General features: G+C 36.6%; 2 protein-coding genes across 3 annotated transcripts; one reads left to right on the top strand and one right to left on the bottom strand.

Moving 5' to 3' along the window:
• Nucleotides 1-10502: 10502 nt before the first annotated feature.
• LOC138129226 (protein regulator of cytokinesis 1-like) lies at nt 10503-13482 on the bottom strand. The gene is made up of 4 exons (XM_069045493.1): nt 13053-13482; nt 11663-12998; nt 10950-11306; nt 10503-10886 (listed from the first exon to the last, which is right to left on the bottom strand). Exons 1-4 carry the CDS (start codon nt 13112-13114, stop codon nt 10704-10706), a joined length of 1938 nt encoding a protein of 645 aa, XP_068901594.1. The 5' UTR covers nt 13115-13482; the 3' UTR covers nt 10503-10703.
• Nucleotides 13483-13942: 460 nt separating this feature from the next.
• On the top strand, nt 13943-16043 carry ohgt (ohgata). Of its 2 annotated transcripts, none has more exons than XM_069045514.1 (6): nt 13943-14251; nt 14305-14357; nt 14404-14600; nt 14650-15187; nt 15240-15433; nt 15483-16043. In XM_069045514.1, exons 1-6 carry the CDS (start codon nt 14146-14148, stop codon nt 15622-15624), a joined length of 1230 nt encoding a protein of 409 aa, XP_068901615.1. In that variant the 5' UTR covers nt 13943-14145; the 3' UTR covers nt 15625-16043. The 2 variants fall into 2 exon arrangements, with proteins under 2 accessions (XP_068901615.1, XP_068901616.1); XM_069045515.1 differs by having other exon boundaries at nt 14097-14246.
• Nucleotides 16044-17443: the final 1400 nt, after the last annotated feature.

Raw genomic sequence — 17443 nt, 5'->3', positions numbered from 1 at the left:
TTCTTAAATTTCTGAAAAGACGTAAGTTTCAATTATAACTCATGAAAGGTACGGTTTCGGCCGGAAATTATCAAATTTTCTAAAAAGACGTAAGTTTCTACATCTCATGCGATTTTCTTAACCAGAAGTTTTCGAGGCAGAAATTTTATAACTCAAGAAATGTACGGTTTGGGCAGGAAATTCTTTAATTTCTGAAAAGACGTAAGTTTCAATTATAACTCGTGAAAGGTACGGTTTCGGCTGAAATTATTAAATTTTCTAAAAAGACGTGAGTTTCTACATCTCATGCGATTTTCTTAACCAGAAGTTTTCGAGGCAGAAATTTTATAACTCAAGAATTGTACGGTTCCGGCCGGAAATTCTTAAATTTCTGAAAAGACATAAGTTTCAATTATAACTCGTGAAAGGTACGGTTTCGGCCGGAAATTATTAAATTTTCTAAAAAGACGTAAGTTTCTACATCTCATGCGATTTTCTTAACCAGAAGTTTTCGAGGCAGAAATTTTATAACTCAAGAAATGTACGGTTTGGGCAGAAAATTCTTAAATTTCTGAAAAGACGTAAGTTTCAATTATAACTCATGAAAGGTACGGTTTCGGCCGGAAATTATCAAATTTTCTAAAAAGACGTAAGTTTCTACATCTCATGCGATTTTCTTAACCAGAAGTTTTCGAGGCAGAAATTTTATAACTCAAGAAATGTACGGTTTGGGCAGGAAATTCTTTAATTTCTGAAAAGACGTAAGTTTCAATTATAACTCGTGAAAGGTACGGTTTCGGCCGGAAATTATTAAATTTTCTAAAAAGACGTAAGTTTCTACATCTCATGCGATTTTCTTAACCAGAAGTTTTCGAGGCAGAAATTTTATAACTCAAGAATTGTACGGTTCCGGCCGGAAATTCTTAAATTTCTGAAAAGACATAAGTTTCAATTATAACTCGTGAAAGGTACGGTTTCGGCCGGAAATTATTAAATTTTCTAAAAAGACGTAAGTTTCTACACCTCATGCGATTTTCTTAACCAGAAGTTTTCGAGGCTGAAATTTTATAACTCAAGAAATGTACGGTTTGGGCAGAAAATTCTTAAATTTCTGAAAAGACGTAAGTTTCAATTATAACTCATGAAAGGTACGGTTTCGGCCGGAAATTATCAAATTTTCTAAAAAGACGTAAGTTTCTACATCTCATGCGATTTTCTTAACCAGAAGTTTTCGAGGCAGAAATTTTATAACTCAAGAAATGTACGGTTTGGGCAGAAAATTCTGAAATTTCTGAAAAGACGTAAGTTTCAATTATAACTCATGAAAGGTACGGTTTCGGCCGGAAATTATCAAATTTTCTAAAAAGACGTAAGTTTCTACATCTCATGCGATTTTCTTAACCAGAAGTTTTCGAGGCAGAAATTTTATAACTCAAGAAATGTACGGTTTGGGCAGGAAATTCTTTAATTTCTGAAAAGACGTAAGTTTCAATTATAACTCGTGAAAGGTACGGTTTCGGCCGGAAATTATTAAATTTTCTAAAAAGACGTAAGTTTCTACATCTCATGCGATTTTCTTAACCAGAAGTTTTCGAGGCAGAAATTTTATAACTCAAGAAATGTACGGTTTGGGCAGAAAATTCTTAAATTTCTGAAAAGACGTAAGTTTCAATTATAACTCATGAAAGGTACGGTTTCGGCCGGAAATTATCAAATTTTCTAAAAAGACGTAAGTTTCTACATCTCATGCGATTTTCTTAACCAGAAGTTTTCGAGGCAGAAATTTTATAACTCAAGAAATGTACGGTTTGGGCAGAAAATTCTTAAATTTCTGAAAAGACGTAAGTTTCAATTATAACTCGTGAAAGGTACGGTTTCGGCTGAAATTATTAAATTTTCTAAAAAGACGTGAGTTTCTACATCTCATGCGATTTTCTTAACCAGAAGTTTTCGAGGCAGAAATTTTATAACTCAAGAATTGTACGGTTCCGGCCGGAAATTCTTAAATTTCTGAAAAGACATAAGTTTCAATTATAACTCGTGAAAGGTACGGTTTCGGCCGGAAATTATTAAATTTTCTAAAAAGACGTAAGTTTCTACATCTCATGCGATTTTCTTAACCAGAAGTTTTCGAGGCAGAAATTTTATAACTCAAGAAATGTACGGTTTGGGCAGAAAATTCTTAAATTTCTGAAAAGACGTAAGTTTCAATTATAACTCATGAAAGGTACGGTTTCGGCCGGAAATTATCAAATTTTCTAAAAAGACGTAAGTTTCTACATCTCATGCGATTTTCTTAACCAGAAGTTTTCGAGGCAGAAATTTTATAACTCAAGAAATGTACGGTTTGGGCAGAAAATTCTTAAATTTCTGAAAAGACGTAAGTTTCAATTATAACTCATGAAAGGTACGGTTTCGGCCGGAAATTATCAAATTTTCTAAAAAGACGTAAGTTTCTACATCTCATGCGATTTTCTTAACCAGAAGTTTTCGAGGCAGAAATTTTATAACTCAAGAAATGTACGGTTTGGGCAGGAAATTCTTTAATTTCTGAAAAGACGTAAGTTTCAATTATAACTCGTGAAAGGTACGGTTTCGGCTGAAATTATTAAATTTTCTAAAAAGACGTGAGTTTCTACATCTCATGCGATTTTCTTAACCAGAAGTTTTCGAGGCAGAAATTTTATAACTCAAGAATTGTACGGTTCCGGCCGGAAATTCTTAAATTTCTGAAAAGACATAAGTTTCAATTATAACTCGTGAAAGGTACGGTTTCGGCCGGAAATTATTAAATTTTCTAAAAAGACGTAAGTTTCTACATCTCATGCGATTTTCTTAACCAGAAGTTTTCGAGGCAGAAATTTTATAACTCAAGAAATGTACGGTTTGGGCAGAAAATTCTTAAATTTCTGAAAAGACGTAAGTTTCAATTATAACTCATGAAAGGTACGGTTTCGGCCGGAAATTATCAAATTTTCTAAAAAGACGTAAGTTTCTACATCTCATGCGATTTTCTTAACCAGAAGTTTTCGAGGCAGAAATTTTATAACTCAAGAAATGTACGGTTTGGGCAGGAAATTCTTTAATTTCTGAAAAGACGTAAGTTTCAATTATAACTCGTGAAAGGTACGGTTTCGGCCGGAAATTATTAAATTTTCTAAAAAGACGTAAGTTTCTACATCTCATGCGATTTTCTTAACCAGAAGTTTTCGAGGCAGAAATTTTATAACTCAAGAATTGTACGGTTCCGGCCGGAAATTCTTAAATTTCTGAAAAGACATAAGTTTCAATTATAACTCGTGAAAGGTACGGTTTCGGCCGGAAATTATTAAATTTTCTAAAAAGACGTAAGTTTCTACACCTCATGCGATTTTCTTAACCAGAAGTTTTCGAGGCTGAAATTTTATAACTCAAGAAATGTACGGTTTGGGCAGAAAATTCTTAAATTTCTGAAAAGACGTAAGTTTCAATTATAACTCATGAAAGGTACGGTTTCGGCCGGAAATTATCAAATTTTCTAAAAAGACGTAAGTTTCTACATCTCATGCGATTTTCTTAACCAGAAGTTTTCGAGGCAGAAATTTTATAACTCAAGAAATGTACGGTTTGGGCAGAAAATTCTTAAATTTCTGAAAAGACGTAAGTTTCAATTATAACTCATGAAAGGTACGGTTTCGGCCGGAAATTATCAAATTTTCTAAAAAGACGTAAGTTTCTACATCTCATGCGATTTTCTTAACCAGAAGTTTTCGAGGCAGAAATTTTATAACTCAAGAAATGTACGGTTTGGGCAGGAAATTCTTTAATTTCTGAAAAGACGTAAGTTTCAATTATAACTCGTGAAAGGTACGGTTTCGGCCGGAAATTATTAAATTTTCTAAAAAGACGTAAGTTTCTACATCTCATGCGATTTTCTTAACCAGAAGTTTTCGAGGCAGAAATTTTATAACTCAAGAAATGTACGGTTTGGGCAGAAAATTCTTAAATTTCTGAAAAGACGTAAGTTTCAATTATAACTCATGAAAGGTACGGTTTCGGCCGGAAATTATCAAATTTTCTAAAAAGACGTAAGTTTCTACATCTCATGCGATTTTCTTAACCAGAAGTTTTCGAGGCAGAAATTTTATAACTCAAGAAATGTACGGTTTGGGCAGAAAATTCTTAAATTTCTGAAAAGACGTAAGTTTCAATTATAACTCGTGAAAGGTACGGTTTCGGCCGGAAATTATTAAATTTTCTAAAAAGACGTAAGTTTCTACATCTCATGCGATTTTCTTAACCAGAAGTTTTCGAGGCAGAAATTTTATAACTCAAGAAATGTACGGTTTGGGCAGGAAATTCTTTAATTTCTGAAAAGACGTAAGTTTCAATTATAACTCGTGAAAGGTACGGTTTCGGCCGGAAATTATTAAATTTTCTAAAAAGACGTAAGTTTCTACATCTCATGCGATTTTCTTAACCAAAAGTTTTCGAGGCAGAAATTTTATAACTCAAGAATTGTACGGTTCCGGCCGGAAATTCTTAAATTTCTGAAAAGACATAAGTTTCAATTATAACTCGTGAAAGGTACGGTTTCGGCCAGAAATTATTAAATTTTCTAAAAAGACGTAAGTTTCTACATCTCATGCGATTTTCTTAACCAGAAGTTTTCGAGGCAGAAATTTTATAACTCAAGAAATGTACGGTTTGGGCAGAAAATTCTTAAATTTCTGAAAAGACGTAAGTTTCAATTATAACTCATGAAAGGTACGGTTTCGGCCGGAAATTATTAAATTTTCTAAAAAGACGTGAGTTTCTACATCTCATGCGATTTTCTTAACCAGAAGTTTTCGAGGCAGAAATTTTATAACTCAAGAATTGTACGGTTCCGGCCGGAAATTCTTAAATTTCTGAAAAGACATAAGTTTCAATTATAACTCGTGAAAGGTGCGGTTTCGGCCGGAAATTATTAAATTTTCTAAAAAGACGTAAGTTTCTACACCTCATGCGATTTTCTTAACCAGAAGTTTTCGAGGCTGAAATTTTATAACTCAAGAAATGTACGGTTTGGGCAGAAAATTCTTAAATTTCTGAAAAGACGTAAGTTTCAATTATAACTCATGAAAGGTACGGTTTCGGCCGGAAATTATCAAATTTTCTAAAAAGACGTAAGTTTCTACATCTCATGCGATTTTCTTAACCAGAAGTTTTCGAGGCAGAAATTTTATAACTCAAGAAATGTACGGTTTGGGCAGGAAATTCTTTAATTTCTGAAAAGACGTAAGTTTCAATTATAACTCGTGAAAGGTACGGTTTCGGCCGGAAATTATTAAATTTTCTAAAAAGACGTGAGTTTCTACATCTCATGCGATTTTCTTAACCAGAAGTTTTCGAGGCAGAAATTTTATAACTCAAGAATTGTACGGTTTGGGCAGGAAATTCTTTAATTTCTGAAAAGACGTAAGTTTCAATTATAACTCGTGAAAGGTACGGTTTCGGCCGGAAATTATTAAATTTTCTAAAAAGACGTGAGTTTCTACATCTCATGCGATTTTCTTAACCAGAAGTTTTCGAGGCAGAAATTTTATAACTCAAGAATTGTACGGTTCCGGCCGGAAATTCTTAAATTTCTGAAAAGACATAAGTTTCAATTATAACTCGTGAAAGGTACGGTTTCGGCCGGAAATTATTAAATTTTCTAAAAAGACGTAAGTTTCTACACCTCATGCGATTTTCTTAACCAGAAGTTTTCGAGGCTGAAATTTTATAACTCAAGAATTGTACGGTTCCGGCCGGAAATTCTTAAATTTCTGAAAAGACATAAGTTTCAATTATAACTCGTGAAAGGTACGGTTTCGGCCGGAAATTATCAAATTTTCTAAAAAGACGTAAGTTTCTACATCTCATGCGATTTTCTTAACCAGAAGTTTTCGAGGCAGAAATTTTATAACTCAAGAAATGTACGGTTTGGGCAGAAAATTCTTAAATTTCTGAAAAGACGTAAGTTTCAATTATAACTCATGAAAGGTACGGTTTCGGCCGGAAATTATCAAATTTTCTAAAAAGACGTAAGTTTCTACATCTCATGCGATTTTCTTAACCAGAAGTTTTCGAGGCAGAAATTTTATAACTCAAGAAATGTACGGTTTGGGCAGGAAATTCTTTAATTTCTGAAAAGACGTAAGTTTCAATTATAACTCGTGAAAGGTACGGTTTCGGCCGGAAATTATTAAATTTTCTAAAAAGACGTAAGTTTCTACATCTCATGCGATTTTCTTAACCAAAAGTTTTCGAGGCAGAAATTTTATAACTCAAGAATTGTACGGTTCCGGCCGGAAATTCTTAAATTTCTGAAAAGACATAAGTTTCAATTATAACTCGTGAAAGGTACGGTTTCGGCCAGAAATTATTAAATTTTCTAAAAAGACGTAAGTTTCTACATCTCATGCGATTTTCTTAACCAGAAGTTTTCGAGGCAGAAATTTTATAACTCAAGAAATGTACGGTTTGGGCAGGAAATTCTTAAATTTCTGAAAAGACGTAAGTTTCAATTATAACTCATGAAAGGTACGGTTTCGGCCGGAAATTATCAAATTTTCTAAAAAGACGTAAGTTTCTACATCTCATGCGATTTTCTTAACCAGAAGTTTTCGAGGCAGAAATTTTATAACTCAAGAAATGTACGGTTTGGGCAGGAAATTCTTTAATTTCTGAAAAGACGTAAGTTTCAATTATAACTCGTGAAAGGTACGGTTTCGGCCGGAAATTATTAAATTTTCTAAAAAGACGTGAGTTTCTACATCTCATGCGATTTTCTTAACCAGAAGTTTTCGAGGCAGAAATTTTATAACTCAAGAATTGTACGGTTTGGGCAGGAAATTCTTTAATTTCTGAAAAGACGTAAGTTTCAATTATAACTCGTGAAAGGTACGGTTTCGGCCGGAAATTATTAAATTTTCTAAAAAGACGTGAGTTTCTACATCTCATGCGATTTTCTTAACCAGAAGTTTTCGAGGCAGAAATTTTATAACTCAAGAATTGTACGGTTCCGGCCGGAAATTCTTAAATTTCTGAAAAGACATAAGTTTCAATTATAACTCGTGAAAGGTACGGTTTCGGCCGGAAATTATTAAATTTTCTAAAAAGACGTAAGTTTCTACACCTCATGCGATTTTCTTAACCAGAAGTTTTCGAGGCTGAAATTTTATAACTCAAGAAATGTACGGTTTGGGCAGAAAATTCTTAAATTTCTGAAAAGACGTAAGTTTCAATTATAACTCATGAAAGGTACGGTTTCGGCCGGAAATTATCAAATTTTCTAAAAAGACGTAAGTTTCTACATCTCATGCGATTTTCTTAACCAGAAGTTTTCGAGGCAGAAATTTTATAACTCAAGAAATGTACGGTTTGGGCAGGAAATTCTTTAATTTCTGAAAAGACGTAAGTTTCAATTATAACTCGTGAAAGGTACGGTTTCGGCCGGAAATTATTAAATTTTCTAAAAAGACGTAAGTTTCTACATCTCATGCGATTTTCTTAACCAGAAGTTTTCGAGGCAGAAATTTTATAACTCAAGAAATGTACGGTTTGGGCAGAAAATTCTTAAATTTCTGAAAAGACGTAAGTTTCAATTATAACTCATGAAAGGTACGGTTTCGGCCGGAAATTATCAAATTTTCTAAAAAGACGTAAGTTTCTACATCTCATGCGATTTTCTTAACCAGAAGTTTTCGAGGCAGAAATTTTATAACTCAAGAAATGTACGGTTTGGGCAGGAAATTCTTTAATTTCTGAAAAGACGTAAGTTTCAATTATAACTCGTGAAAGGTACGGTTTCGGCCGGAAATTATTAAATTTTCTAAAAAGACGTGAGTTTCTACATCTCATGCGATTTTCTTAACCAGAAGTTTTCGAGGCAGAAATTTTATAACTCAAGAAATGTACGGTTTGGGCAGAAAATTCTTAAATTTCTGAAAAGACGTAAGTTTCAATTATAACTCGTGAAAGGTACGGTTTCGGCCGGAAATTATTAAATTTTCTAAAAAGACGTAAGTTTCTACATCTCATGCGATTTTCTTAACCAGAAGTTTTCGAGGCAGAAATTTTATAACTCAAGAATTGTACGGTTCCGGCCGGAAATTCTTAAATTTCTGAAAAGACATAAGTTTCAATTATAACTCGTGAAAGGTACGGTTTCGGCCGGAAATTATTAAATTTTCTAAAAAGACGTAAGTTTCTACACCTCATGCGATTTTCTTAACCAGAAGTTTTCGAGGCAGAAATTTTATAACTCAAGAATTGTACGGTTCCGGCCGGAAATTCTTAAATTTCTGAAAAGACATAAGTTTCAATTATAACTCGTGAAAGGTACGGTTTCGGCCGGAAATTATCAAATTTTCTAAAAAGACGTAAGTTTCTACATCTCATGCGATTTTCTTAACCAGAAGTTTTCGAGGCAGAAATTTTATAACTCAAGAAATGTACGGTTTGGGCAGAAAATTCTTAAATTTCTGAAAAGACGTAAGTTTCAATTATAACTCATGAAAGGTACGGTTTCGGCCGGAAATTATCAAATTTTCTAAAAAGACGTAAGTTTCTACATCTCATGCGATTTTCTTAACCAGAAGTTTTCGAGGCAGAAATTTTATAACTCAAGAAATGTACGGTTTGAGCAGGAAATTCTTTAATTTCTGAAAAGACGTAAGTTTCAATTATAACTCGTGAAAGGTACGGTTTCGGCCGGAAATTATTAAATTTTCTAAAAAGACGTAAGTTTCTACATCTCATGCGATTTTCTTAACCAGAAGTTTTCGAGGCAGAAATTTTATAACTCAAGAAATGTACGGTTTGGGCAGGAAATTCTTAAATTTCTGAGAAGACGTAAGTTTCAATTATAACTCGTGAAAAGTACGGTTTCGGCCGGAAATTATTAAATTTTCTAAAAAGACGTGAGTTTCTACATCTCATGCGATTTTCTTAACCAGAAGTTTTCGAGGCAGAAATTTTATAACTCAAGAAATGTACGGTTTGGGCTGGAAATTCTTAAATTTCTGAAAAGACGTAAGTTTCAATTATAACTCGTGAAAGGTACGGTTTCGGCCGGAAATTATTAAATTTTCTAAAAAGACGTAAGTTTCTACATCTCATGCGATTTTCTTAACCAGAAGTTTTCGAGGCAGAAATTTTATAACTCAAGAATTGTACGGTTCCGGCCGGAAATTATTAAATTTTCTAAAAAGACGTAAGTTTCTACATCTCATGCGATTTTCTTAAAAAGAAGTTTTCGAGGCAGAAATTTTATAACTCAAGAATTGTACGGTTCCGGCCGGAAATTATTAAATTTTCTAAAAAGACGTAAGTTTCTACATCTCATGCGATTTTCTTAACCAGAAGTTTTCGAGGCAGAAATTTTATAACTCAAGAATTGTACGGTTCCGGCCGGAAATTATTAAATTTTCTAAAAAGACGTAAGTTTCTACATCTCATGCGATTTTCTTAAAAAGAAGTTTTCGAGGCAGAAATTTTATAACTCAAGAATTGTACGGTTTCGGCCGGAAATTCTTAAATTTTCTGAAAAGAGGTAAGTTTCTATTATAACTCATGAAAGGTACGATTTCGGCCGGAAATTATTAATTAAACCTTTTTGCCATAAAATTGACAGTTTCCATTGTCACCTAAATTTACGACAGCACAAGTAGCAGGTCATAAATAAAAATGATTTTGAAAGTGGAAATGTAAAACTGCGTTTAATTCAAAATATTCAACATGTCAGTGGACATTATAAAAATTTTACAAGAATGTCTCCTACAGACTTTGACAAATTATTGACAATGATAGGACTGAAAATCTCGAAAAAAGATACTACTTGTACGTTCGCGGGAGATTGAAAATTTTATTTTGAAAGCACACTTTAGCGACGAATCCCTTCCTTGTAACCTCCTACCTTTTCAGGTAACATTAGAAATCGGTCCCAAAACGGGCATCCATTTTATTCTGACCATCGCCGAAATACGAGCACAGCACCCGTGATGGTTATATTTTTTTTTATTGGTAACCTATTTTACTTAATTAAAGCACGCCTCAGTGTGTATAAATCCAACTTTCAAAAACGCGCGTTTTTTAAAGTTTCCATAGCAACATCAACAGCCTGAGAGGACCTGAGAAACGTGCACTCTCCATCCCGCCAGTAGTTTTCCTACGCCTATGATGTTGTTAACAGAATTACAGCTGTGAATCTGAATGAAGTTGAATTATTTATTCTTCGAGTATGTATTAATGATAAACAAATGTTATGTGCACTATTCGACTTTTTGCAGCATAGACACTCGTCTCTGTGTCTGTGAAAAGGCGTGCGATCTATCAGTGAACGGAGTATAGAAGCTGTTCGTTGCGCGCTCGGTTCGTCGGCTGTTCGTGGCACCAATTTTGCGACGAGCATCACATTACATGCTCGGTTCGCGTAGTCTGTACGCGCCCTTATATTTACTAATTTTTAATAGGGTCTATCGTGCGGGCGGTAAAACTTGAATCATCCTGTACAAGCATCTGTAGAAATTCCAATATATTTTATAAATATACTTTTACAAAGTGTTTCAAACACAAAACATAGAGAGCACCTTAAGAGCTAAAAACAAACCAATAATACTCTTTTAATACATAAAACGTATAAAAAAACATAATCCACAAATAATTATGACAGTAACACGTTTTAAACGAAATCGATTTTTTCCAGAAATAATTACGTTTTAAACGAAATCGATTTTTAATTTGGGCACGTGCTTCTGCGAGGGAGTTTTCTGCAACAGCACCACCCTCTGCGGAGTCACAAACTCGGACGTGGTTGGTGTGAAGGGCGATGCGATCGCCTCATTGGACTCTTTCAAGACGAACGCCGTACTCCTGCAATTAACCTTCGTCGAGACTTCCTTCTGCGAACGTCCAACAAACCTCATTAAAACACCGCAAAAACCCACCCCTCTTGTAGTACTCACTTCGAAATCGTTGTAACTCGTCGACGCCGTCGCGTTTTCTTTATTCGAACTCTGACTCGACTTGAAAGACAGTCTCTGTCGGAGTTTGTCCCTTCTCGCAGACCTCCTCCGATTCCGCGAGACGTTCAGCTTCGGAAGGCCGCTCCTCGTTGACTTTTTGGTCTGACTGGCCGTCTTCAGCTTCTTGACGGGCTCGGTGGCCGGGGTCGCCGGCACTTTCCGTTTGGAACAGTGGCGAGGTGTCGGGGACGGATTGAGGGCCATCGACGACACCGGGAACAGTGCCATCCGGGACCTGCCTACGGTCGACGCTTGCTCCCTTTGCTGCTTCTTGGCGCTCAACTTAAGCTTGAACTCCTGCACAAGTAACGATTTGTCGTCGTTAAACGAACAGGTGAAACATTAAGGAAAATGAACAGGAAACGTAAAACGGTAGGAAATTTCGGGAAGACAAGAAAACTTTAAGGCTCCTCGGTACCAATTCTTAACTATACTTTTCTTTGTTTTATCCGTTTTGTTTAGACAATTAACTAACACAATTCAAATCACTTCCAAATATGTATGCATATGCTTGATCCATTTAAAATATCACATTCTCTATCTTCGAAAAGCGTGAATCGCTTACCGAATCGAGTTCAGAAAAAGTTACTGAATCATAAATCGGAAAAATATTTTGCTACCAAAGAACCTTAAAGCAACGGAATATTACGTACCTTATCTTCATCCTCGTGCAACTGATTAATGTACTGCTCTACCGTCTTCCCGTAGGTAAAAAAGGGTTTGCCTTTGTGTAAGAGATATGCTTCTGACAGCTTGACGAGGTTCTGCTCGATCATGGGAATTCTCTTTCTGAACTTGTTGCGCATTTTTTCTTCCATGAGCAACTGACCTCCTCGATTTTTGTATCGATTAGCGCCCCCCGAGTTCAGTTCCAATTCCAAATGTTCCTGCCACAACTTTTTATACTCGTTTAGTGACACAAACAACTCCCTGTTTTCCTCATAGTATCCTTTCCATTTCTCGATTTCTCTCTCGTGCAATTCAAACAGGTCTTCATTATAACAATCCGAATAGTAAAACGGAAAGTCACCCTTATCCGCGTCAGTACAATGGCATTTGTCCCAAATCTCTGCCAGCTCCTGCCTCTGCCGCTTGATGAACCCTTCAATGTTCGCCTTCTTCATCACCTCCAAGCGTTTGACCTCCACGTCTAGGGCTTTCAGAGTCTCCAGCGAGTTGCCGATGTTCTTCTGTCGGAAGGCGTCCCTCTCCGCGATATCCGTCTCCAGCTTGTCCCACAGTCCGTCGACCTTGCTTCTCAGCTCCGAGATTTCCTCTTTCACGTTTTTAAATTGCTCGACGAGCCGGTCGCGGTACAGCTGAAGCTGCTCCAAGTCGCCGTCCCCGATTCGGACGTCGGTGTTGCTCAAGCCCAAAATCTCCCTTTCAAAATCCAGATTCGGTGACGCTCCGAGTTCGCCGACGATGTCCACTACTTCCTCTTTCAACATGAAGAATTTCTCTTCACGCTCCAAAACTTCATTCTCCAAACTGTCAACATGCATTCGCAAATCCTCCATCTCCTTGGGTAGCGGCAGTGGGGATTCCGAGAGGAGTTTTGGTTCCCAACCTAGACTCTTGCACAAAGTCAACTGTTTCTGGTGGAGGTCACGCAATTCCTTGCGTCGGATCTCGGCCAGAGCTTCGTACTCCTCCACTCGTTGGAGGACGAGCCTATGCAGGTCGCACAAAGGCATGTTCTCGTAGTTTAACGTCGGAATTTCGACGTGAAGGTCTTTACACAGATTCTCCATCTGCTGCAACAGCCTCATGATCTTGTCGAGGCTTTTTTCTTGAATCGCGTCCACGTCCGTTATCAGATCTTCGTACAGACTCTCGATCTGATTCAGGAATATCGAAACGTAATCGTCGATGTCCAGTTCGGCCTCCCCTATTTTATAAATAATATTGCACCAATTGAGCACGGCCTTTTTCGTGATTTGTTGCGCGCTCGTCAGGAGTTTTTGTGCCCACGGCTTTTTGTCGACGCTAACATTACCAATTATTTCCTTTAAAAACAAGAAAGCAAACTGGATTACTTACATTTTTTCGTCGAGCTCATCCATGTCACAAAGTTTACGCTTAAAATCGTCCTCCATTTCCATTTAAAATATTGTAAAATATTGTAAAACACTACACACTAAAATTGTACCTGTCAGCAGTAACGTTACTCAAAACACGTTAAAAATTTAAAATTTTACGACTGACACACGTTCGGCAGCGACTACGCGTGCGCATTTATGAAAATCAGTGACTCCCAACCAGTCGTCTCTAGATGGAGGTCATTCTTATCGGCCCATTCACCGATGTAAATCTTCCAAAATTCCGTGATAAATTTGTTCTGTGCTATTACGGCTTTGTTTTTTAAAGTATTTTGCAACGGCTTATTCAGGGCCTCCGTTAGAAAGCAATAAACCGATAAATATCAACCTGAATTTGTTTGCTGCCGGACAATGGCAAGGGTCTAGTTGTACGAGAGAGTTTTGTGATTTTCTACAGTGAAGACTAATACATTTTAATACAAGATAAACAATGAAGCCATAATTGTACTATATCTTTGAGGAAACTCAAACTCCCAGCGTTACGTTTTATCTAAGTCCTCGGATGTAAAAAGATTGGAAACTACTGGTCTAAATGACGACTTTGCAGAATCGTACCGAAGCCTCATTTTGCCTGTTTTTTTATGTTATTATTATTATGTGGTGTATTTTTAGGGACTGTAAGTTGTTTTAGTACATCTCTGTACTATTATTAGTCGTTTTCATAAAACAAACTCAATCAAATAAATTGAGTAATAAAATTAGTACAATTTGTACAGTTTCGCTCTTTGATCATTCTGCACCTAAATGCTTCATTGGTTTCAAATTTTTTTAATTGCCACTGCGGAAAATTCCTAACCACCAACAAAAAGACGATAAACTTTTTTCAAAAAAAATTGCCGTCAGGTGTTTCTCTTTTGCCCTGATATGTGCGACTGTTATGTGGTTATGTTCCACAATTAATATTTCTGTTGTTGGTGAATTGATGTTTGAACTATCAAGATACGTTTGATCTACTCCTTTCAAGTCTGGCACATCAGGTGATCTGTCACTTTTGACATTTATTTATTTACTGATCCGACGTAAAACATCCGACCATGTCAGATTCAGATGACAACGCCAATAATCTCCCGGATGGGCAAATGGAAAACGGACATGTCCCCATGGAGGTCGAACCGAATAATTCGGCAGAGAGACAGTCAGGTTGGACGAACGTCAACAAAGTAATTTTGTTTAAATCATCTCTGTTTCGACAGGTAGTGCTCGATCGCACGACCAGTTCGACATCGACCTACCGACGTCTCATCGGGTGAGTGTGTCATTCACCGAGATTTTTTTCTACTGTAAAGTTTCAGTACTTGGGAAAATTAGATAACGTCTCTGGGTGTGCATTTTATGATGATGGAGAAATCACCACTTTAGCTGCCATTCAGACCAACACTCTGGTGTTTCCCGGCTTTACACTCCCCTTGGTGTTGAACAACGATCTGGAAATCAACATGTTACAAAGACACACCCAGAAAAAGAACGCTTTCGTGTTGTTAACCCCCACGTAAGTGGTAACTGCTGTTGCAACTGTTTTTAATCTGAACTATGTGCAGTAAGGATTTTAAGAGCGTTTTCGCCTACGGCGTCATCATGGAAATTTTTGAAACCCATCTCAGAAACGACGTACTTTATTTGAAAGCGCGAAGTCGACAAAGGTGCCAACTTGTCCCGGGTAAAGAAATAAAAACCCTAGTCGGTGAGCTGTATCAGGTCACCGTCAAGGTCATGCTGGAACCGCCGATAACTTCCCCCATATCGAACACCCAACTCAACTCGCTCAAACTGCGCGCGAGATTCAAATGTACCGATTACAGGGAGTTCAACAAATACCGCAAGTACAGACAGTACCACCTGTGTCAGTATCCGCTGGCCACGTGGGTCTACGACAAACACGAGATGTGCTTTCTACGTGACAAACTCATCCAAGGCTTGACCAGTTATTATTTGATCGAGTTCATACCTCACGATCCTGTACAGTTGTCCTTCTGGTTCGTACAGAATTTTCAGCTTAAACACGAAGAGAGACTGAAAATCATGAAGATCAGAACCGCCATAGAGAGGCTGCGATTGGAACTGCGCTACTTGAACATGGTAAGAGGACAATAAAAACCTTCACTGGCCAATTCCGAAACTCATTTTCCAGAAAAGACTGATCTGTTGCGCAAAATGCGAAGCGGAAATCGCCCAACAGAACAACGTTTTCCCGATGTCGAAAGATGGCGTGCAGAGCAACTACTGCAATCCCGGCGGTTACGTCTACGAAACCGTGACGGTGTCCAAGGCCACAAACTTCACATTGATCGGACCTCCCTCGGCTCAGTTTTCTTGGTTCCCCGGGTGAGTCTCCCTCTGAGGCACATGTTCGATCACATTCAAGGTTTTCCAGGTATTCTTGGACGATAATGCAGTGCAAGATGTGCAGTTCGCATCTGGGGTGGCAGTTCACCTCCGCCAATCTGAAACCGGATAAATTCTATGGTCTGGCGAAGAACGGCTTCGACGTCAAAATCGTCACGGAAGCCGCATAATTCGGTTCTTTTACAGGAATTAAGGTCAAAAATATCACTCGTTTTGCATGAGATTTAAGCGTTTCGTTTGATTTGTGTATATTTTCGTTTGTGGAGCAGGCTGTGAATGTCGGGTGTCTAACGCTACAACTGCGCGTTAGTCACGATAGGCTTCTCGATGAAACGACGAAATTCTTACTGATCATAGCCTACTTATAGTGATTTTAACGTGGTGATTTATTCCGCAAGTGGTGTTTACTAATAACAGTTCCGCTTCATCGGGTGGGCTCCATGCAAAGACGCACTCGATTTGACCCAAATGACAGCGCTCCCTTGTCAAACACGAGCAATAAACGATTTTCATTTTCAACAGCAGAGGACATCGTCGATGTTATTATCATTGTAAGATGTGAGAAGTTGTAATAAATATTTTACGAATATTTAATAGTAGTTTATAAAAAATAATAAAGCGCTTATACAGAATATATACAGGCTGTATCTAAAATGCGTGTGTTCATTTTTTGTTGTTGACAGCTGACAGATGATACTAGTAATATGGTATAGTTTGTCCAGCGAGGGATTGGTTGACATAAGAATAACTAAATTCGACGTAGAGAAAGTGTACTTAGCGCACGTAAAATTTGAAATATATCCTTCAAGCAGTAACATTTTTGTCCTGAAATTATGCTCTAATTAATGTATTCTAGTGCATTTTGTAGTGTTGGGTTAATTTAATAAAATTTAAAATCGCCCAAACTCTCGCTGAACGAAGTTAAGTTTTATGTAAAACGTTACTTATGGACCAGGATATTTGGCCTCTTTCCCAAAAGTAAACAACCGACAAGGACCTAATAGGTATCCTTCAAAAAGCACTAATTTTTATGCACCCCAAAAGTACCCAAATATCTGTAGACCACCAAAAATTAGGCACACGAAAAAACCGTTGAGAATCACCTAAAATCATGCAAAATTACCTCAAGAGCACCTAAAAAACTAACAAAATACCCTGTTTTTAAACACCGCAAAATGGCTTTTTATTGTATCTGAACCAAGCCAGTTGGCGCATGCAAAAAAAAAAGGAAAACATAAAAAAAAAACATTACAAATCCGCTTGTTTTTATGCACCCCAAAATGGCTTTTCATTTCTGGACCAAACCAATTGGCACATGCATAAATCATTGAAAAACGACCGAAAAATCGCAAACAACTCCCCTCAGAAACAACAAAATATCCCAACTTTTACATCTCCAAAAAAAAATCTTAAAATCAAACAAAATGGCGCTCATCAATTCCCAAGAAGTCTAAAATATGAAAATCCACAAAAAAATTTCTATGACACGACTTGTGGGAGCAAAGTTTTTAGCATATTTTTACAGGTAGAAGAATAATTTTGAAGACCTAAAATACACAAAATGAATGAAAAATCAATGAAATAACAAAAATCATTTTTTTGCATATCGTAATGAAAGTGGCACTTTTTTTACACGCAAAATCCTAGTGAAAGTAGCACTTTTTTACACGAAAAATCGTAGTGAAAGTAGTACTTTTTTGCATCATTTTATTCCATCTTCTTGAAGATGGTTGTCAAAGCATACTTATTTTTTTTTGTACTACTATTTTTCACTTATTTGCTAAGAATAAATCGGATTGTAGTCGGAACGAAAACAGGGAATGTTTTGCACTTTTTTTTATTAACTCGGGAAATATTCGGGTGTTGAAAACCGAGGGATTTAAATAAGAATTTTGGCTTTTTTTTTAAATAGTTTCATATTGCCTTTTTGAGATGTTTTACTGTTTTTAAAGTGCATAATTGTCGTCTGAACTAATATTTTGTCTTGAA

The sequence above is a fragment of the Tenebrio molitor genome, chromosome 4 (assembly GCF_963966145.1).
Source record: "Tenebrio molitor chromosome 4, icTenMoli1.1, whole genome shotgun sequence".
Lineage (NCBI taxonomy): Eukaryota > Metazoa > Arthropoda > Insecta > Coleoptera > Tenebrionidae > Tenebrio > Tenebrio molitor.
This window is presented reverse-complemented; position numbering and strand designations above follow the sequence as displayed.

Excerpts from the sequence above, each read along its gene's own strand:
- LOC138129226 (XM_069045493.1), bottom strand. The coding sequence starts at position 13,114 with ATGGAAATGGAGGACGATTTTAAGCGTAAACTTTGTGACATGGATGAG. Across the intron at positions 12,999-13,052 it reads GATGAGCTCGACGAAAAAAT|CGTCGACAAAAAGCCGTGGG; the intron begins GTAAGTAATCCA and ends TGGTAATGTTAG. Across the intron at positions 11,307-11,662 it reads TGCACGAGGATGAAGATAAG|GAGTTCAAGCTTAAGTTGAG; the intron begins GTACGTAATATT and ends TTACTTGTGCAG.
- ohgt (XM_069045514.1), top strand. The coding sequence starts at position 14,146 with ATGTCAGATTCAGATGACAACGCCAATAATCTCCCGGATGGGCAAATG. Across the intron at positions 14,358-14,403 it reads ACCTACCGACGTCTCATCGG|TACTTGGGAAAATTAGATAA; the intron begins GTGAGTGTGTCA and ends GTAAAGTTTCAG. Across the intron at positions 14,601-14,649 it reads TTCGTGTTGTTAACCCCCAC|TAAGGATTTTAAGAGCGTTT; the intron begins GTAAGTGGTAAC and ends AACTATGTGCAG.